At 40.7% G+C, this 23,375-nt stretch overlaps 1 protein-coding gene across 1 annotated transcript in view; it reads left to right on the forward strand.

Moving 5' to 3' along the window:
• Nucleotides 1-7,755, forward strand: part of SLC28A3 (solute carrier family 28 member 3) — a 73,643-nt gene extending 65,888 nt beyond the window's left edge. Inside the window, exons 15-18 of the mRNA XM_077816388.1 lie at nt 1,311-1,392; nt 2,369-2,467; nt 5,174-5,297; nt 7,629-7,755. Of these exons, the coding sequence (XP_077672514.1) occupies nt 1,311-1,392; nt 2,369-2,467; nt 5,174-5,297; nt 7,629-7,755 (432 nt within the window). The remainder of the gene's footprint in view (nt 1-1,310; nt 1,393-2,368; nt 2,468-5,173; nt 5,298-7,628) is intronic.
• Nucleotides 7,756-23,375: the final 15,620 nt, after the last annotated feature.

Here is a 23,375-nt window from a genome sequence, read left to right on the forward strand (position 1 = left end):
GCTGATGAATCCTCACAGAACCTCTTGAGGTATGTGAGTATCCAAATTTCTAGATAAGCTAACCGAGAGAGAAAGAGATTAAGTGTTTTGCCCATAGAATGAGTTAGTGGCAGAGCAGGACTGAGAGGATGCAGGAGCTCTTAGCTCTAAGTCTTGTGTTTAGTCCTCTAGACCAAGGTGCATTTTTCATCACATACTTGTTATGTGAGTCAGCAGTGGACAAGTAAAGCCCATAAACCACGGCTCTATTATTTTAAGAACATAAGAACAGCCATACTGGGTCAGACCAATGGTCCATCTAGCCCAATATCCTGTCTTCTGACAGTGCCAATGCCAGATGCTTCAGAGGGAATAAACAGAACAGGACAATCTTTGCATGATCCATCCCCTGTTGTCCAATCCCAGCTGCTGCCAACAGACACTTAGGGAAACCCAGAGCCATGGGGTTGCATCCCTGACCATCTTGACTAATACCCATTGATGGACCTATCCTCCATGATCTTATCTAATTCTTTTGAACCCAGTTATACTCTGGCCTTCACAACATGCCCTGGAAATGAGTTCCACAGATTGACTGTGCATTGTGTGAAGTGCTTTCTTTTGTTTGTTTTGAACCTGTTACCTGTTCATTTCATTGGGTGACCCCTGGTCCTTGTGGTGTATGAAGGCATAAATAACACCTCTTTATTCACTTTCTCCACACCAGTCATGATTTTATAGATCTCTATCGTATCCCCCCCTTAGTCATCTCTTTTCCAAGCTGAACAGTCCCAGTTATTTTAGTCTCTCATATGGAAGCTGTTCCATCTCCCTAATCATTTTGTTGCCCTTCTCTGTACCTTTTGCAATTCTATATATATATATATTTGATATGGGGCAACCAGAACTGCATTCAGTATTCAAGGTATGGGTGTACCATGGCTTTATATAGTGTCATTGTGATACTTTGTTTTTTATCTATCCCTTTCCTAATGCTTCCTAACATTAACAGCAGCTCCACATTGCAATGGTATTTTCAGAGAACTATCCACAATGACTTCAAGATCTCTTTCTTGAGTGGTAACAGCTAATTTGACCCCATCATTTTGTATGTATAGTTGGGATTATGTTTTCCAATCTGCATTACTTTGCATTTATCAACACTGGATTTCATCTGCCATTTAGTTGCCCAGTCACCCAGTTTTGTGAGTTCCCTTTGTAATTCTTCACTTTGGACCTAACCTATCTTGAGTAATTTTATATCATCTGCAAACTTTCAAACAACTGAATAATTTATTTTCTGTCTGAGGGGTGTGTGTGTTTGTTTTTAGATCCGTTCTGAAACCATTGCCACCTATGCCCTCTGTGGATTTGCAAATTTTGGTTCTCTGGGACTGGTGATAGGAGGACTCAGTAAGAACAATATCTATTTCTCATTTTGACAATTTTTTGTGTGTATAATTAAAAAAAAACCACTCTGTGGGATACATTTTTGATGAACTGCAACACATCAGCAAGGCCCTGATTCTCAGCTGCATTAGGGCAGCTTTTGCCTCTCCCCAGTGTAAAGCTGCCCTAAACCTGAATGAATCAGCCACTGAAGAGCTCGCCTTCTTTAGTGGGATCCTTGGGTGATGTAAAGCTGCTGTGGCAGTCCCTATGCTCCACTCCTGTGGCTGGGGATGTGGTCAGGGCATTCCTACGCCCTGGCCGTCCTCTACTGTTGTACCCTCCCTTCTTGGCCATTGACAGCCAGTGCTACAGAGCAAACCCTCACGCTTTGCACAAAATAAACCATTTCATTAGGTTCGTTGTGTTCTTGCTGGTATTTTGGAAAATATTGGTTTGCTTTCTGTAAGAACGCCACATAAGTGAATCCGTTTATAAACAACTTCCAACTTCCCTGTTTTTCAGGAGTATCAAAAAATTAAAAATGAACTTTGAAAACCAGAATGTATTTTTTAAAATAGTCTTACCTGATCCCATATAGGCTCTCTCCTGTCTGCACTGGATTCTGTGACAGCTCTGCTGTCAGAGAATGGTGTGTTCTGGGGCAGCACAGATGAGCAGGAATCAATGGGTGTGACAATCTGATACAAGGGAAAAAAGTGGTTTGACTGTAGTTGGTACCTATTAGCCTGCTTCAGTCGGGTATTCAGCACATATTGTTGAGGTAAATGGAAATTACATTTTTTATTTGCAGCCCACCTTTTAATAGGAAGAAAAATGTGTATATACTTTGTGTTTGCATACGTCACTGAGAACATCAGATTTATTTTACTTTCCCCTATTTGTCAGTACCGTGACTTGCAATTTGCTTTTCTAGAGGATATGCTTCCTAGGAATTTCATCCCCTCTTTATTTGATTTTTTTCTAATTTTCTTTCCAGCATCTATTGCTCCTTCCAAAAAAAGAGACATTGCTGATACTGCCTTTAGGGCGATGATTGCTGGTACTGTCGCCTGCTTCATGACAGCTTGTATTGCAGGTACTGTGTATAAATTTGTAATATCTCTGGCTGACCACGAGGTGTCAGTGTGTCAGTACACTAATTTTCTAACTAGATCATTCATGTTATCGACCTACCTGTAAGTACTCCTCGCTTTGAGAGGGTTAAAAGTTGTTAGTGAGGAAGAGCTCCTGGAATTTGGCATATAAAAAGACTTTGCCTAGTCTGTCTTTTACATCTAATTTATCAATTTTAAAATTTGTTAGGCAATGTATAATTACTGATACATCTAGAAGAAATTATAATTACCAGTTACAGGTGAGTTATAGGACCTTACCCACATCTTTATCCTGGTTTAATTTAGAACTAGAAGGCAAAGAAGAAATACAAGATTGGGAGGGGTTGGGGAAATAGAGTACTTTTCTTTTTAATGGGCCTGATTCCATTCTCAGAGTGGGGTAAATCAGGAGTCACAGCAGGGAAGTCAATGAAGTTACTCCAGTATAAGTGAGATCGGAAACTAGGCCTTTATTTTCAAAACCCCATCAAAATGTGAGTAAAAGTCTCAAGTTGAGTCATGACTTACAAAGAAATTACTATCTCAGAGAGGAAATGAAAAGAGGATGTAATATCAGGAATCATACTACTGAAGGGGTTAATTCATTAGCCAGTTAGTGAGATTTCCAAAAAAAAAAAAAAAATCAGCTGTGATTAAATTGTGCAACAGTTTTTTCCCCTAACTATCCCTCTTGCAGTTTCCTTTCTGAGCATGTAATATCCAGAACTGTCATTATCAAAATCAGAAAATTGATGCTTTTTTAGTTTTTAGACTGGATCTTGGTGCATAAATAGCACAGCCAGATCATGTCCCAGATCAGAAAAGACCACTTTTAAGTATATCAGGTTTTTTTCACTATGGCCCTATGTAGCTCTTTCCATTTTTTGAAAGCTATGAAATTAGTACCCTTGACATTACATGAGTTCCACAGCTCTGAGTTTTTGACAAATGACAACTTTATCTTACATGGAAAAACTGAGGCATTAGAAAATCTTAGCAAATAGTGTCATTTGAAGGTCCTGGGTTGACTAAGAACTCAGAACATCCATAGGCAAATCTCCTGTATATACCAAAATCTACTGTGGAAAGAAAATTGTATTCTACACACTTCTGCTATAGTTAATGCTTTTCTTATGCCGAGAACAAATTCTGATACCCCAGTAATTTCTGGTAACCCACTTTCTGAGAATCTATAGACATGGGACCAAGTCCTGAAACTCCATAGACATAAATTAACGCGGTTCTCCTCAGACCATTTTATACTTTGGAAAATGTATTTTATAATTTGGAAAATGCTTAGCAAAACTTAAAATTTATGCCCAAAGCTACCAAAACAATGGGCCTGATTCTCTGCTTACTTATGCTGATGTAAATCAGGAGTGACTCCATATTAGTCAACAAAGTCACACTGACATGAAACCAATATGTGAGGAGATTTTAGGGTAAAATTTCAGAAGTGATTAAGTGACTTAGAATTTTCAGAGGTATTTAGGTGCCTAAAGATGCAGATAGTCACGTAGTGAATTTTGAATTTTCAAAAGTGCCTAAGCAGGTTAACACTTAACTCCCATTGAAATTAGGCACCTAAATACTTTTGAAAATTTGACCCTTAGGAACCTAAGTCCCATTAGATTCCTAAGTCACTTAGACACTTTCAAATATTTTACCTTTAGGCTCAAGCTCCTTATAAATTCATGGGCCACTGACTGCCATGCTCAAACTCCAGTCACTGTTGGTCTCTCAGAGGCTATGTCTACACTTGGAAATGGGCTCATACCTCCCAGCTCATGTAGACATATTTGAGCTAGCGCTCATTGAGCTAGTGCACTAAAAATAGTAGCGTAGCAGGGGTCGCACAGGCAGCAATGGCATGGGCTAGCCGTGCTGAGTATGTATCCATGGGGGTCAAGAAGGGCTATACCCTGCATGGCTAGCCCTGGCTGCTACTCACCGCTGCCCCAGCTGCACTACTATTTGCAGTGCATTAGATGAATGAGAACTAGCGTGAGCATGTCTATGCAGGCTGGGAATCACACCCCTAGCTCCAAGTGCAGACACACCCATACAGACCTGATACCACCATCACTAAAAAGGTTTTCCCTTACTGGTTGGCAGGAGATAAACTCTTGAAATGTCAACCAATATGTAAGAACTTATTTGGAAAATGACATCAGTCAGTGTCTAGCAAGAAGCATGAGGAAGGCAGATAGCTGTCCACTAAAGAGAGGTTATTTCAGAACTGGAACAAAGGATTTGATGTGTCTGAAATGAATGAGCTTCACCCAGAATCTGTCCTCTCATGTTTCAGCGGTGTTTTGTGTCATGTGATACAAATGGGAGAAACTGTCCATCACTCTTCTCTGAATTTAGTATGGTATCTTAGGCCCTGTATTCAGGAAAAAAGGAATATTCTTATCTTGCATTAGGTAACACGTGGTAACTAACACGAGGTAAAAAATCCTAATGAAGACACGGCAGTTTGTAGTTTCACGAGTTAACCTTTACCTTGACCTGCTGTTTCCTATTTAACCTACAACTTGCCTTGTTGTCACTATGGTTTTACCTCGTGTTAGTTACCCCGTTAGCTAACATGAGGTAAGAACACATCTCTTTTCCTAGTGAAGACACACACCTAGAGATTTCTGTTATTATTTAAGGAAACTGACACCACTGTATTCAATTTCCAGGAATATTATCTGTACCGGTTGTGGAGGTTCCATGCCACATATTATTAGGGGATGCCTTCAATGCAACAAATTTGCCAAGCAACACCACAAAAGTAGTTGGATGCTGCCAAGATCTCTTTAGCAGGTACTTAGGAGAGTGTCATTCTCTCTCACAGTCATTCTGTGAAGTCAGTTATTCCCCAAGGCTGCTGTATTTTCACAGCAATCTTTTAGGAAACTGTGGTAAATAAAGGCACAAGTAATAGAAATATAAGGAAAAAAACCCATGTCCACAGACATTGCTTTGGAGCCAAAATAACATTTTCCATTGTAAATAACCAGAACAATGCACATGGTGCTTCACAAGTATGGAATATAAAAGTTACCATCCAGAGCATATGGAACTTTTTCACTCACTTGTGCTCTTTAGTTGTGCATTTGGATATCCAACAGCCTGATTTTACTTTGAATATCTGGGTCTGTTTCCATCCACTGACTGCAGGTGATTTTTGCACGCCTCAAAGAAATTATTTTAACCCAGTTTGTTTTTCTTGTAACTGTGTATGTCCTCTCTGTCAGATATCAGCTTGAGATGGGACAGCTGAGAAATTCAGAACAAAATGTGAACTTCAAGTGAATTTTAGATCTGGAACTCTCATTTGAATCACTGTTTTGGTAGTCATATTTTTGACCCAGAAGCACACATCCCCAAAGTCTGAGTATTGTTGGATCCTGTGTTATGATTAGGGTTCATCTCTAAAACTACTAGAACCTTAAGTATTTGATCTACCACAGTACATGACCATAACCACATATCTGAGATAGGCCAGGGTCTTTTCCTCCAACAGCCTGTGAGTCTGGTTAAAAAAAGAACATCTTTTCTTTCGAAAATATTGTATACATTTGAACCAAATCAGGTCTAGAGGTAAATTGTATATTTTATAACTTTCTATAAAATATTTAGGGGGACAAAGTAAATAAAGATATTAAATAAATAAGGAGTATATTAAACCAAGTTTAGATGGTGACATGAGGCAACAAAGGTCTATGTTTTCTGAGTTATGGCAGGCACATATTTTATTCACTCTAATATGCCTTTCTTTCACTTCCACAATAAATCTGTTATCTGTTAAGGATCAAGGGACTGATTCTTCTTGCTCTTACACAAATGTAAATCAAAGGAACCTTATAGAGTTTTCTGCCCCCATTCATCATCCACTTTAGGTTTCTCTGAGGGAGGAGGATGTAGCCCTTGTATAATTGCAGTGATGACTGAGACAGACTTTAGGATAAATCATAGAAACACTTCCATAAACTTGGTTTAATATAGTCCTTATTTATTTCATAGCTTTATTTACTTTGTCCCTCTAAATCTTTTATGGAAAGTTATACAAATATACAAAAAAAACCAAAATAATTTATAAAGTAAATACAGTACAGATGCTGCTGTAATGTAGCCTGGCTGTATTCTCTGGCACAGATCCTTAGCTGGTGTAAATTGTACTAACTCCACTGACTTCAATGGAGCTATGACAATTTACATCATCAAAGGGTCTGCACCCCCCTCCCCGTGTCAGCCTCTGCTATTCATTCCTGTCCCTCCATGCAAGAATCTGGAAATGTGATCTTGCAGAGCGCCCTGCAGGATTTGTGGCAATTTTAAACTTCCAGCTGAAATTTCTCTCTTTCTAATACAGACCTAGGTCACAGTCCTAACATTAATTTTCTATTTTTGTTATTTTAAGATTTCTAAATATGTTTCTAGCTTGGATGACTTTATATGAGAAGTAGCTTTCAATATTGCATATGCAATGGGAAAGATGACCATATTTTCAAAATCAAAACCCTGTATGCTTTTATGATGACATTTTTATGGTTACAAAAACTCATAGGCAAAAGTACACAGTTTCGTTTTTTTAAACTAGTATGTTGGTCCCATTACCACCAGCTTCTTCTGTCTAAATGCATATTACTTAGAGAGGATGACTTTTTCCTGTAACTTAGTGTTCTGAATGAGTTTATTATAAAACATATGTGGCTAACATTTACTTAGAGCAAAAAATCCAGCTCTGCTGGGGTCCTCCCTCATTGGCATACTCCAAGCAATGTTCATTACACTGAATGTTCATTCCACTTGATTCTTTGTTCCTGGTAAACACAGAGCAAGTTCTACTCAGTATAATGATATTGAGCAGACAGTCTGAAGATTAAAAAAAAAATCTGATTGAAAAAAATTAAACAGTGGAATGTTTCATGTGTCCTGGAAGAATTTCCTGGGGCACAGGAATTTCATATGGAAACTTAGGACTGCCCCAATAAAACCAGGACGTATGGTCACTTTAGCATTGCAGGGGTTTAGAACTGTCTATTTTAAGTCCTATTTCAAGTATGATAATTTAACATTCTAAACCCCCTAGCCAAAATATGTACATTGTGAAAATAGACCTGACTTCCTTTTTTTCCCCTCCTTCACCAGCACCAGTGCAAACAATTCTCAAGAGATCTTCTTAGGAGGAAACTACAGCCTACGCTCCTTGAGAGGATGTTGCCAAATACTGGACTCTCCCACTTTTAATTGCAGTTGGACCACTCCATTATTTTGAACTGGGACTAGTTATAACCAAGTGGCTGGAATAAGGTCACATCTCTTTGTTGGACAGGGGGAAAGAAATGAAGAGTGGAGAAATCTTTTTCTACTTAAGGAACGTGCAAAAGTTTGAGCCTTAGTTTTCTTTCACACCAGTACAACTCCTTTGATTTGAATGGAATGACTCCTAAATTACTCTGACAACCAGGCCCAGACAACCGCATCAGTTCTCCAGTCATGAAATCAGCCTGAAGAGAACATGAGAACTACCATCATGGGCGTAGCTGCTGGATCTGATTCCCCTCTTTCTTGCACCAGTATAAATCAGGAAACTCCACTGAATCTGATGGAGCCTCTCTAGTCTAAAACTGCTGTGAGGGGAGAATCGGGCCCAGTGCATTGGTAGCTGTTCAGGTTTGAGTCATAATTTTCCTTTATATTCAAAATTGTCATCTACTGCCATTGGTATTTCTTCTTTTTATAATATTGAGTCTCAAGTTTTTTACTATGCTAAGACAAATGACCTTGTTTGCCGTTTGAAATCTCTGTAGCGGGATTCTTCGTGCTCTTGCAGAAAGATGGTAACTATATAATTGGAAAGGTCCACTTGTGACTTAATTTCCAAATCAGATGAGATTCCAGGCGAAATTCATTGTATTATCACTACTGGTTCCTTTGTTACTGCAATTCTGAGAACTGATTCTGGTATCACACCAAACTAAATCAGAAGTAACTCCATTGAAATCAATGTTAAGTTCATGTAAATCCTGTGTGAATGACACCAGAATCTGGCCTCTGCTCTGCAGGGCACTGACATGGGGAGAACATCTGTGAGTCATGAACACCAGAATTAACCACGAAAAAAGAATAATCTGTCATCATTATAAAAATCCTTCTTTTGGAAGAACTAGCTCATTTTATTAGTCATCTGGCTGTATATATTTTATTAAAATGTGTTGAGATTAAATTGACAGAGCAGACTAAAATATTTTGTGCCTTTTCATAATAAAGCTATTCTATATTTTAGAGATCTGGGTTTGTTTGTTTTTTTTACTTATTTAGAGAAAATGATGATGATTAGCCTATGTCAAGAGTTTTCTTTAAAAAAAAAAATGAAGAGTATGTGTGTCATAATTTAGTCCTCTTTCTACATAAGTTACACCAAGGTCTTTTGAGCCTGAAAACATTTTCATGGAGTTTACTTTTTTAAAGCGTGTAGTATATATTTCCACAGCACAAGACCATATTAATGCCAAAGATGTTACTACAAAGCTAAAATGAAGAATTTAAATATTAATTAATAAGGAAATTGTTGGTTGAGATTCCTACACCAACCTTAACTCATATAGGTATGGGATAAGTCAACCAGTTCTACCAAAATAAGAACTACCAAACCCTTCACTTTTCCATCTAAACACCTGAGAACCTGTTTTTGGCAATCCTGATTGGGTCATTAAATTTTTATCCTTACATGGCTATGTCAAGACCTTAGGCCACTGCTGCTAGTGCTATTTTCATTGAATTTATGATAGTCACTTCTGATTCTAGGTTCCTTAAGAAAAGTGTCCACATTCTGTAAAACTGAGGAGGAAGAGTGTGTATAAAAGGAAGGATGTTTATTATCTCAGCCCCAACACAAACAACAAATGCCAGTGTTGGCATCTCTCATTTTATTGCAAGGCTCATATACTTGCTGTTTGTTTTTTTTTAAAGCCCCAACTGCTAGAATCAGGAGATTGCAAGAGAATCTCAGCTTTTTCTTTTTTAAGGTGGGTTTATAGCCTAAAGTAAGGTTGCAGATGAAAGATTGAAAACATCAAATAAGCTCACCCTAAAGGCTCGAAAACCAAAAGGAAGGGGAAAAAATGATTTTAGCCAGATTTAGTCAATCTCATGATTTTTAGTGGAGCCTGACTTGTGATTTTTGAAAGTTTAGGGTTACTGAAATGTAGAAACATATACTGTTAATAAACAGTAAATCAAAAACATTAGCTATACAGAAAAGCAAAATCAGAGCTACTTCTGAAATCTTTCCTAGGTAGCAATGGGACTTGGGACCAGAAGTAACATTCCTCCAAACTTCCCTGATATAGAACCTCTTTTCCTATCAATGAGAGAGGAATCCTGTTTAATAGGACCCACGGACTCTCTCTACCTCTGGTTATTTTCTAGCATGCTCCTCCCCACTTCAGCCTTCTAAAATGGCTGACATTCTTGTGGCTGCATTTCCAAGCCTGGCTTGTAAGACCACTCTCTCCAGTAAAAGTACACAAGTGGTAAGTCCCTTCCCACTGTCAAAAATGACTCCTGTATGACTTGAGGGAGTAATCTTTTTACCACCTGGTTGATTTAGCATGTTCCCTTCCTACAGGAGTTTTCTACTGTTCTGCTTGCTTCTAGGCAAACAGATCAGTTACCTGGCCTGTACATTGAATTAAAGGAATCTAGTGACAGAGAGGTATTCAGCCCACCCCTGTTCTAGAGCTTTTAAGACAGAACAAGGGATGCAGAGAGAACAGAAGGAACTTGTTATCAAGGACCCTCATGCTTTGAAAATACCACTTTCTGTCAATGACAATCTCCACTGTCAGAACTTTCTGTGGTAGTGGTGTGACACAACGTGCTAAGGAAGCTCTAAATCTCACATATTCTAGGGCTAACCCAATAAACTGGAAAAGCCCAGAGCAGGCCAAATTTCTAACAGTATAGCTGCCAACAGTCCTGCTTTCCTCAGAGGGTCCGGAATTTCATAAACAGGTGGTGCTGGTCTCCTAACCACAGTCCCAGGATGTTTAGAAGCTCAGGCTCCTTTGGTCATAGCATTTCTTGAGTCATTCAGCATGCACATTGTCACATAGCAAACATCAGTCTGCCGGTTATCTTCTAAAACAGAAAGAGGGGGGGGGGGAAATATATATATACACACACACACAGAGTATATATTTCCGGATTATTGCCATACTGTTCCTGCTTTTTTAAATGGTTGGTGTGAAAATCAGTGATTGTTGTTAATTATTAAACCATGGCAGTGTATGAATTATTGTGGAATAATTCACACTAACTATGGCATTGGTAGGCACAAAGCTAAATAATAATACCTCACTCTTACATAGCACTTTTCGTCAGTGGATCTCAAAGCATTTTACAGATGAAGAAAGTGAGGCACAGAGAGGTAATAAATAAATTTTTTTTAAAAAAATCAAATTGCCAATAATACTTTGTATAGTACTGTTCATTAAGTATCTCAAAGCACTCTTCAAATGACATCTAATTAAGTATCTCAGAGGATGCAAAGAGACCTAAGTAGTAGTATCCCCAGTTTAGTTCCCACACACAAGGGAAGGTTGCAACTTTATCCTTCTGTGTTACTGACAGACCAGAATATAAAGTGTTGGATCTAATTCAAGTGCTTTGTTAAAATAGGCTCAGTTATATCATGTTTGCTAACTACCAGATGCAAGGATGTATTCCAAGGCCCTGAGGAGTTCTGTTATGTAGTATGGTTACGAAATTAGCTCAGCTAGTCAGTTGAGTGACTATAATTCCAGCAAACGTATTAATACTTTTTATAATGCAAAAGGAATATATAATCAAAGGAAATTCCTTTCATTTTAACACAAGTTCTCTCTGGGCACAATCTAACAACGCACTTAAGCGTCTGTGTAGCTTTAAGCACATGAATAATCCCATTTTAAATCAAGAGGACTATTCACATCCTTAAAATTATGGATGTGTTCAAGCATTTTGCTAGATCAAGGCCTCTGTGAATATCAAAAACCAGGAAATAATTCATATTAGCAGGATAATTGTTACACAGAAAATAATCTGAGTAAAAAAACAAATGCTAACATTTATTTTTTGTGTTAGAATATTGTTAGCCCTTTTTGACCTCAGCAGTTAGTCAATCTGGGGGGAAATGGTGGGTTGTTTTGGTTAGTAGGAGAGATTCAAGGTGGAGTCAGGTATTTCTCTGAGGTAACCCTTTTTGTTTACAAAGAGTGTACATAAAGTCCTGTTTCCTTCAACACAATAGTTTCTTCATTTACATTTCCAAACATCTTTCAGCCAAAAGCACTCTCTCTAACTTCCCCCACCATCCTCAGGATCACACTAATAGGGCTGTGTCTTTGGCTTTCTGCTGCTTCTTTTGTATTTCAGTTTTCTGATTCAATAAAAAAAACCAAAACCTCAGTTGCTTTTTACATTTAACCTGAACGAAAGGCAGCTGTTACACCCACTAAATTCATTGAAGTTTCATCCAACCCATAACAACATATTGTATCATCATATAAGTATTGTGTGCTACAGACGCTCTTAAAATATCCTTGTTGTGAAAACTTTGGGCCAGCTCCTTCGGTTCTTATGCCTGAGCAGGGCCAGCCCACAACATTTTGGCACCTGAGGCGGGGAGCTCAAATGTCTCCCCCATGCCACCTTGCTTGGGCCAATTCAAAAATTTCAAGTAACACTTAACTTTCAAATGCCTGAACAGCAAATGTAACTTTTCTTGTCTGCATAGTAAACACTGGCATTTTTATCTGTTTGAATAATCAAAGTGATGCTTTCCGTGCCGCCTTGGTTGCAAAGATTTGAACTGCCTCCTGAAGGTCCACAGTCTGGGCCAGCTCAAGCTCTATTGAGATGGTTGCAAGACCAATCAGCCTCTCCTGTGTCATTGTGGAGCGTAAATGTGTTTTTATTAACTTCAGCTTGGAGAAGCTGCGTTCTCCACTGGCAACTGTTACAGAAAGTGTTAGAAGTATGTGCAGAGCAACAAAAGCATTTGGAAAAAGGGTGGTCATCTTCTTTGTGCACATATATTCTAGAACAGCCTTTGGAGTTGATCCTGCTGAAATGTATCTTGAAAGGGCTTTCAGTTCATCACCTAAATCACTCGCATCAATATCACGCATGTCATCATGTGTCAACACTGTCTCTAGTGCCCTGCATTGCTGGTGTAGGTCTTCTTCAGGTATAGTGAGGAGTTTTGGAATTTCAAACAACATCCCAAATATACTGCTGTGTTCCTTGAGCTGCATGAAATGTGCTTCAACTGACTGTATTGCACAGTCTAGCACCTGGTTAAAGGGTTCAGCTTTGAATTGTTGTTTGGGGTCTCTTATGGGATTATCCTGTGCCTCGTAATCAAAATGTCTTCTTCTTCGGTGACTCTTGTATTCTTGGATGGGTGTGAAAATATTTTCAGTGTGAAGTTCCTCTCTCAACTTCTGTGCACTCTTCAGAATGTTTTGAAATCCCTCGTCTGACCGGTAAGACTGTAGGTGTGACTTTGCTTCAGATATATCAAGGTCAACACCTTGGAGTCTCTTGCTCACAACATTTATTTCAAACAGTACGTCATGCCACAACATTAAGCCACACAGAAATTTGAAGTTATGTATGTTTCTGGTGATTCCATTTCCATCTGCCATTGTTCTCCCATGAACAATTCCTGTCATAGCATCATCTATTTTCCCAATTTGGTGTTTGATAGGCTTTATCGCCTCCACTCGACTTTCCTGTCGTGTGGCACTCAGTGGTTTCAGTGTCAGAAAGGATGTTCCCAGATGTTGCTTCAAAATTTGCCATCGATGAGTTGATGCAGAGAAAACTACATAGATGCTTTGAATTACATTAAAAAATTCAGCAGCCACATTAGAAGCTGATGCTGCATCACTGACCACCGAGTTCAATGAATGAGAACTGCATGGGACAAAAAAAGCTCGAGGGTTTAACTCTCAGATCCGTGTCTGCACTCCTCTGTTCTTTCTTCTCATGTTGGCACCATCATCATAGCCCTGACCGCTGATGTCAGCTAACGCAATTCCGTATCTTCCAGCTTTTTAAGAATCATATTTGTCATACCAGCTCCTGTAGTATCAATGTCAATAAATTCTAGAAAATGCTCTCTGACAGTCACCATTTCAGGGAAATTTTCACTAGGTTCTGTTGTTGTTACAAAATGCACAATTAAAGTAATTTGTTCCGTATGGCTGATGTCAGGTGTGCTGTCCAGAATAACAAAGTAATATCTTCCTGACTTCAGATCTGCCACAATCGTCTGTTTGACTTTTGTTGCCAGTAACTGTATGATCTCATTTTGAATTGTTTTTTCCAAGGTAGTGGTGTGTGTACATTTCTTGGGTGTCAGAGTAGCAGCCATGTTAGTCTGTATCCGCAAAAAGAAAAGGAGTACTTGTGGCACCTTGGAGACTAACAAATTTATTTGAGCATAAGCTTTCTTGAGCTACAGCTCACTTCTTAGATGCTCCTGGAGTACAACATCAAACTCAGCCATCAGCTCCACAATTTTAAGGAAGTTTCCATTGTTTGAGTTCAGCTGATCTGAAGTGCCACGCAGTGCTAGGTTTTGGGTAGCAAGCATTCTCACAATGGCAATGAGCCTTTTCAGAACATTTTGCCAGTAAAGAGACTCTGATGCAATCTTCTCTTGATGCTGATCATCTATGGTGGCCTTTAACTTGAGTCTCATCTCAAGCTCTTTCCACCTGTGGAATGCTCTCTGGTGATTTGCTGCCTTCTCATGGCATGCGAGATTTCTAGCCAGATTTTTCCAGTCCTTTGTTCCTGTAGAACCCAATTGGACTGGAACATTAGACTGGAAGCGTTTGCAACAAAAACAGCATGCAGCATTCTGGGTTTTTGAGTACATAGGCCATGGCCTCTCCACTTTGTCACCATTGGGGTTTCACGCCAGTAATGTGTTGGATGGAAACTTCTGTTTTCATTGTCTTTGGGGAACATGAAGCTTTTCACTTGCTGTGGCCCATGCAGTACAAAGAAGTCTCTTTGGCTACTGCTCAAGTGAGTCCACAGTCCTGGGTCATCTAGACTTAAGGAACTAAACTCAGCAGCTGCTGTTTCTTGCACCTCCACCGCACTCTTCTCTGATCTACGCTTTTCTTCAGGAATGTGCATGGTTACATCCATTTGAGATGGAGATATGGATGCCGCAGTAGCTGCCAGGTCACCTACACTCTAACTGGAAGATCAGGCATCTCCTCGCCATTTACATCCTCACTGGGTCCGGAAGGCTTACTGTGAACATGTGTGTCTAAGCTCCTTCCTGCTTAGATAGAAAAGCTTCCTTGCTTTCTTTCTTTTTCTGAATGCTGCCCCAGAGGGGCATTTTCTTCTTTCACTCATGACTGCTGTTCTGAGCAAGCAATAGTGGCTCTCAACACCCAATTGAAGGGGACAAATAAGCAGGCTGCTAGGTAGCAGGGCCTGAGTGAGGGAAGATATCAGCGTCTTAAGGACCTAACTGGCTCCTACTACTTCAGTTGACTGCCTGTTCTCCTCAAGTGTGTTCAGGGAAGCAGCAGGAAACAGGAAGCTCCCTGAGAAGCTGGTGTTAATCAGTCCAGGCTCCTGGGGGTACTAGAGAGAGGTACCTAAGAGGCTTCTCCTCCTCTCTCTCCCTGCAGCTCCTTCTGCTTTCTGTTATTCCCTCTTACCTTTTCTCCTGCCTGCCTGTTATGTCTCTTGTGCCCTCCTTCCTCCACACAGCACTCCACCATCTCTGTGCATCTAGAGCAGAGAGAATACATATGCACCAGCAGCAGACACAATTTCCTACACTCTGGGTCCTAGTGGCGCACCCCTACAGTCTGGCACCTGAGGCGGCCGCCTCAGTTTGCCTCATGGTAAGGCCAGCCCTGCTCCTGGGGGAATTGTGTGCCAAAAAATAAAAAATTCTGCACACAATATTTTAAAATTCTGCATATTTGATTTGTCAAAATAACACAATATAATCATACCAGTTTCAATTATTTTGGCAATTTATTTCAATATACCTGTCAGCAAGTATGTCTGTAACAATACAGACAACAACAAAAGATTCAGGAAATGTTTCTTGACAAATAGATTCCTTACTAGGCATATTAATACAGAACTCTGAGTAATAATTCATTTAAACTACAATACAGAACTGTATTTCCTGTACCCCTCTGAAGCTTGGGGGAGTCAGGGGTAATGGAGGAGCTGAGGGAGAGGGAAGTAAATTGTTGGGAAGGAGCCTGGGTGTGAACTTGGAGGGCTGTTGGGTATGGGTGGGGAAAGTATGGAACAGGGGGTTTTTTGGGGGGTGGGGAGAAATTGTTCGGGAGCTTCCCCCATGCAGACCCTGGCTGACCCCCAGCCTCTCCCATTCAGTCAGGCACATCTGCCCCTGCACCCCCATGTATCCTTGCACCTTCTGTCCACATGTGTTCCTTCACTCCCACTCAGACACCCACTCCCCCATCCCCATGTGTCCCTGCATCCCCTCCCCTCATGTGTCTCTGTGCCCCCACTCTGCCATCCCTCTTCCACCATGTGGCCCTGCACCTCCCTCTCCCATTCAGCCTCTGCCCCAGTCTGTCCTCCCCCATTAGCCCTTATGAACCCCTGTCAGACCCCCCAGCAACCTCATGCTGTCTGTCTCTCCATATCCCCTGTCCTGGCCTGAGAGATGTTGTGAAGAAGGGACTGCAGGCTCTCTCTCTTCCCTAGCTGGCGGGGAGCAGCTGTTCTGTTCTAGCACCATGGCACCCTTTGGTGGGAAAAAGGTGGAACTGCAGCAACTTTCCAGTAGACGCTATGTATTAATTATGCATGCACCTAGTGGTGCAGAATTCCCCCAGGAGTAAGTTCTCTGGCAGAACTTCCATTGAAATTAAAAGGACTCCTATTGCCATTAGCATGGCAGTTTGGCCTGAGTTAAAAAAAGTCAGCCTACTCCTGCAATTCTAAATAGCCCCTATCAATTTTAAATCTAGTCAATTTAAAAATAAAGTAAAGATAGCTTCAGGTACTATACCTGCCACTGTGTCCTCCTGTGAATTTTTGTGGTTTTTCTAATCCCATTTTCCTAACTTTTTAATTGTCTTTCCCCCAGACTATCCCACCCTCTATTTTTAAAAGTAGAAAAACATGATTGTAAAACCACAACACTTAGCTGGAGTTGGAACACTTAGGTGGAACTCAGGGGCAAGTGCAGTACCTGAAATTACTTTTAAAATTAAAAAAAAATTGGCTAGCTTTCAAGTTGATGATGTCCCTTTAAAGGGAGTGAGTATCTTGTATGAGAAATTCATTCTTACCCACTAGAGGGTACAAGAGCTGTATTTGTGTATATTTAACAGCATATATTAAAGTTCAATATAGAGAAGTTGCTACTCCTGTAACAGGTACGTTTCAACAATGATAAGATTCAAGGGCATTTATTAAGCAAACAGTTTTCTTATGATCTAAGACTGGAGCTGTTGAAATGACTGCCAGAAGACGCTGGCAGAAAGCGGAATAATGAAACTAGAGGGAATGGCATGTAGTATATAAAGTAACAAAAACGAACACGGGTTTTAATTAAAATGAGCCACTTTTTCTTCATAAGAAGTGGAAGGGAGATCTGAACTGCCATGGATGAGAAATATGCAGTGGAGTTGTAGCACTGTTGGTCCCAGGATATTAGAGAGACAAGATGGGTGAGCTCATATCTTTTATTGGCCCAGCTTCTGTTGGTCAGAGAGACAAGCTTTTTGAGCTTACACAGAGCTCTTCTTCAGGTCATGGTTGGGAAGGTTAACTGTGCCTGATTCTGCATATCTTACTGATGCTAAAAAAGTAGTTAAATGAACAATGCCATATTCAATTCGTTGGGACTGTTGATGTGAATAAGGTTGAAACCCAGACCTTTATTCACATGGAACAACGTCATACTCTGCAAGTAGCCCCATGGGATGAATGGAACTCCTTGCAGCATGAATGTGAACAATGGACTCAGGCCCAAAATGTAAATTCTTCAGGTCAGGGACCCTTAATTAAAATCTATTCTCATTGACACCAGTAAAAATTTGGAGTAAATTCTACTGTAGTTGGAGTTACTCTGCATTTACAGCAGTGTAAAGAAGGGTAGACTTTGACTCCCTGGGCTTGATTCTGATCTCATACTGGTTAAAAACTCATGTCACTCCATTGAAGCCAGGGGAGTTATTCCTGCTATTACAGTGCTAGTGTAAATGGGGTCTGAATCAGGTCCTGTGTATTTATACACACTACTGTTGTCTTGCCTTGTGTAGCTAAGTAAATGTAACACAACAGAATGGGGAGTAGCACCAAGTTTTGGCTCAGGATTAAACAGGCTCTTTGTTGCCTTGTAAACAAACAAGAATTATGGCATTTTCTTGTTGCTATAGTATACTGCAGCATAGGGACTCACTATAGCAACCAGCGTACAAACCAGAGAGACATTGATTACTATGCATGGGTTGCCATGGTGAAAACAGACCCAGGGATTTTTTTTTCTCCTTATTGACTGATGACGTTGGTGGCAGGTAGCTAGAAATGTAAGGCAGCGACAATAGCCTTTCATCGAATTGTTAGCATGTAGGTTTGAGTTCAGTTGTTGTGAGTGTGGGCTGGCGCTCAGACCTGGGTTTGTCAAGAGAAAACCAGAAAATAGGCTGAATTTTACTAACAGTGCAGAAAAAAAATGTAATAAAATTATTTAATCTTTAAGAAATTTCACATTTTCTTAGGTTTTTCTTTCTGAGGATTTTTCTAGGTCTAGGAGACTGTCACTCAGCTTCAAAATGACTTAGTAACATTAGGAAAGTGAGTTCCCCATTTAGGAAGAATGGTCTTGTGGTAAAAGTACTGGACTTAGACTCCAGGACAGTTGGGTTCAATTTCTGGCTCTGCTCTAGACTTCCTGTGGAACCATGGGCAAGTTATTTAATCTCTCTGTGCTTCAGTTTCCCATCTGTAAAATGGGAATAATTCCCTGTCCCTCAGAAGTGTTGTGAAAGCACAGTCATCCGTGGTTGTGAAGTGGTCAGCTAGTACAGTGATGGGGACCATGCCATTGTTAGATGGATGGATTGTGAGAGCAGGATCATTGTAGGCATGTGAGCATACAAAGGCACATCCTCAGGTCTGATGTTGCACCTAAGAGTTAGAAACCACAGAGCACATACCTCGGCCCCTCCCCCAGTCATAGGCTCAAATTCAGGCTTGGTATAAGCAGAGGTAACTGTTGTCTTGGGTCTTCAATTTCGAATAGGATTACTCTAGTCCATAAAAGGAGGAAGTAAATAGTCCCTTAATATATCACCAATAGTATTATTTTTCTACCTAATGCAAACACCAGCCAATTACTATAGCATCTGATTGAAAATGAGGCAGGAAACGATAACAGGAGATGCATTTAAATTCATGCAGTAGCAAGCAGTCCCTGTTTACCAGCATGTGATCCACAGCTGCCTATTCTACCTAGTTTATTAGCTCTGTGGGCCAAGTGTTCAAAACTGGGTCCCATCATTTGCATATACACTTGCATGCAACTCATTCAATGTTGCCCTAATCTACCACTGATTACACAGTTGATAAACTCCACAATATCTCTTCCATGTATCTTGAATCATTTATATTTGTGTTGCATGCACTACCCCAGGAGACCACTGGAAAGATTCAGTGACAGCGTGGTAGGTGTACAGTATTGTATGAATGAAACATAGCCCCATAGATTCTGAAAAAACTCCCCATGGATTTTGCTCAAACTGTCTGAGAGCAGAATTCAGCTCTATAGCCATGCAGTTATTCTAATGGAAGTCCAGAGCAATGCTACTATGAAAACCGAATTACTCTGGATTTACCCCAGTATAACTGGTGCTAGATTTTGATCTCAATTATGCTGACCTGCACCAGAGGGATCCCCTCAGAATGGTCAAGCAGCTCTTTACGCCCTCTTTAGGATGGCTGAGCTGCCATAATTAGTCAACAGTGGAGCCCAGAATGAGACCTGCGGTTGCACTTTTCCTCTATGTCCATGTGACTTTCCTGCTACTACGGCTGTGGCTTCTTTTCTCCTAAACATCTTTTCCTTTTTCGTGAAACATGTATTACTTTCATGTACTGCGGTGCAGCCAGTACATGGTTCTGGGTTATTTTTGCTTTGATTCCCACCATCCCCACATGGTAGAATGTTTGAATGTTTCCTTTCTCAGATAAACATCACTAGATGGCAGAATATCATCAGTGAAAGTTCTTCACAAGAAAACCTGTATACTGTAACAAACCAGTTGGCTGTATGACTCAGGCAAATTGTTTATGTCTGTTGCCTACAATGAAAGCATAAATATTTTTATTAACTCAGCCCAATACCAGTTTAATACAAAACTACCATCAATTTTGGACCACGATTTTAAAGAGGCACTAGTCACTCTGGGTGCCTCACTTTTAGGATGCCCAACTTGCGACTCTTCTAAAAGGCCTGATTTTTAAAGTGAAGTGCATCCACACTCTGAAAATCATGCCCCTCCACAATGACTTTCATTCATCACCCACAATCACTAATCACTTTTCAAAAATCTTGGCCAGTGATGTTAAAATTCTCCCCAGCTGGATTCTAATTGTAAGGGGAAGCTGATGTTGTCAAGCCGTCTAAGAATTGGAATAAGGATGTTAAAGGTAGCAAAGCTAGTGGTGCTAGAAAATAGTACTCTGGGCAAAGAGAGGCAGGTGGAAGTATTGCGGAGGGGTAACGAAAGGCAACTTTAGAAAATCGGATGATCATTGACCTCAACCTTAGTCCAGATGGAAAAGATCATGTTTCTTGAAAAGAATTAGTTGTCAATGCTGCTAAACTTTTATGTAGAAGGCTGAAAGAAACACAAATAGCCTTGCCCTCCAAAGATGCTAGAAACCCTACTCATGGGCTTAAATACTTATCACTGCTAAATATGGAAAAGTAATCCACTTCATGGGACAGTAACCTGTTTGCAGTAAGATGCAAGAGCTTGTACAGTACAAAGAAGGCTCTTTAATTCTTATCAAATCTTTTCAGAATAGAAGTAAGATGGTGTCCTTCATTTTTCTCTCTTGGAGAGAACTGAGATGTTCCACCTGTGACGTTGCACTCTATATGATTTTATAAAAATATGCTGAGTGTGAATATAATGTAACTGGAATATGCTTCATGCAAAAGGTCTCTTGTAAGGCATCATTACAAAGCTTAATCTACTGAGTGTGGTCATCCTAGTTATATAAATGTATCACTCTTGTATCTGAAACTAGAAATATGAAATATAACTCTGAGGTACAATATAACTATTGTAGTTATGCAAAATGTGGGCCATTAATGGCGGTTTGGAATCTTAATGGCTTCCATTAACCATGACAATTAACTGTAGATAGCTCTGTTTTACTTGTAAGTCTTCTTGAATACCTGTGTGCTGGCAAGTGAGTAATGAAGTCTTACAGTGACATGGGAGGAGGTGACCAGCCCTCTGTGGAGAAAGAAGTGGTTTGGGACTATTGAGAAAAGCTGGACGAGCACAAGTCCATGGGGCCGGATGCGCTGCATCTGAGAGTGCTAAAGGAGTTGGCAGATGTGATTGCAGAGCCATTGGTCATTATCTTTGAAAACTCATGGCGATCTGGGGAAGTCCCAGACGACTGGAAAAAGGCTAATGTAGTGCCCATCTTTAAAAAAGGGAAGGAGGAGGATCTTGGGAACTACAGACCAGTCAGCCTCACCTCAGTCCCTAGAAAAATCATGGAGCAGGTCCTCAAGGAATCAGTTCTGAAGCACTTAGACGAGAGGAAAGTGATCAGGAACAGTCAGCATGGATTCACCAAGGGAAAGTCATGCCTGACTAATCTAATTGCCTTCTATGACGAGATAACTGGCTCTGTGGATGAGGGGAAAGTGGTGGACGTGTTGTTCCTTGACTTTAGCAAAGCTTTTGACACGGTCTCCCACAGTATTCTTGCCAGCAAGTTAAAGAAGTATGGGCTGGATGAATGGAATATAAGGTGAATAGAAAGCTGGCTAGATTGTCGGGCTCAATGGGTAGTGATCAATGGCTCCATGTCTAGTTGGCAGCCAGTATCAAGTGGAGTGCCCCAAGGGTCGGTCCTGGGGCCGGTTTTGTTCAATATCTTCATTATGATCTGGAGGATGGTGTGGATTACACCCTCAGCAAGTTTACAGATGACACTAAACTGGGAGGAGAGGTAGATACGCTGGAGGGTAGGGATAGGATACAGAGGGACCTAGACAAATTAGAGGATTGGGCCAAAAGAAATCTGATGAGGTTCAACAAGGACAAGTGCAGAGTCCTGCACTTAGGACAGAAGAATCCCATGTACCGCTACAGACTAGGGACCGAATGGCTAGGCAGCAGTTCTGCAGAAAAGGACCTAGGGGTTACAGTGGACGAGAAGCTGGATATAAGTCAGTGTGCCGTTGTTGCCAAGAAGGCAAATGGCATTTTGGGATGTATAAGTAGGGGCATTGCCAGCAGACTGAGGGACGTGATAGTTCCCCTCTATTCTGCATTGGTGAGACCCCATCTGGAGTACTGTGTCCAGTTTTGGGCCCCACACTACAAGGAGGATGTGGAAAAATTGGAAAACGTCCAGCGGCAGGCAACAAAAATGATTAGGGGGCTGGAACACATGACTTATGAGGAGAGTCTAAGGGAACTAGGATTTTTAGTCTGCGGAAGAGAAGAATGAGGGGGGATTTGATAGCTGCTTTCAACTACCTGAAAGGGGGTTCCAAAGAGGATGGATCTAGACTGTTCTCAGTGGTAGCAGATGACAGAACGAAGACTAATGGTCTCAAGTTGCAGTGGGGGAGGTTTAGGTTGGATATTAGGAAAAACTTTTTCACTAGGAGTTGCGTTACCTAGGGAGGTGGTGGAATCTCCTTCCTTAGAAGTTTTTAAGGTCAGGCTTGATAAAGCGCTGGCTGGGATGATTTAGTTGGGGATTGGTCCTGCTTTGAGCAGGGGGTTGGACTAGATGACCTCCTGAGGTCCCTTACAACCCTGATATTCTATGTGATCATGTCACCTGAACTGGAATCCATCTTTAATCTGGTGCTTTTCCACTGAGAAGGAGGGGAGGGAGCCCAGAGGGACAAAGGATTCCCACCTTATGCAAAAGATATATAACTGGGTGGAATAGAACAAAGAGAGGCAGCCATCATGAGAAATCCCCTAGCTACCACCTGAGCTGGAACAAGGGCTGTACCAGGGGAAAGGATTGTGCCCAGACTAGGAAGGCATCCAGTCTGTGAAAGAAACTTATTGAAACATCTGAGGGTGAGATTTTATCTGTATTCAGCTTTATTACTGTACTAGACTTAGACTTGCATGTTTTGTTTTATTTTGCTTTGTAATTCACTTTGTTCTGTCTGTTACTACCTGGAACTGCTTAAATCCTACTTTCTGTATTTAATAAAATCACTTTTTACTTATTAATTAACCCAGAGTATGTATTAATACCTGCAGGAGGGGCCAAACAGCTGTGCATATCTCTGTCAATGTTATAGAGGGCAAACAATTTATGAGTTTACCCTGTATAAGCTTTATACAGGGTAAAATGGATTTATTTAAGGTTTGGACCCTATTGGGAGTGGGGCATCTGAGTGTTAAAGGCAGGAACATTTCTTAACTTGCTTTCAGTTAAGTTTGCAGCTTTGGGGTACATGGTTCAGACCCTGGGTCTGGGTTGGAGCAGACTGGCGTGTCTGGCTCAGCCAGACAGGGTGCTGGAGTCCTAAGCTGGCAGGGAAAGCAGGCGCAGAAGTAGTCTTGGCACATCAGGTGGTAGCTCCCAGCGGGTTTC

The sequence above is a fragment of the Eretmochelys imbricata genome, chromosome 5 (assembly GCF_965152235.1).
Source record: "Eretmochelys imbricata isolate rEreImb1 chromosome 5, rEreImb1.hap1, whole genome shotgun sequence".
NCBI classification, from domain to species: Eukaryota; Metazoa; Chordata; order Testudines; family Cheloniidae; genus Eretmochelys; species Eretmochelys imbricata.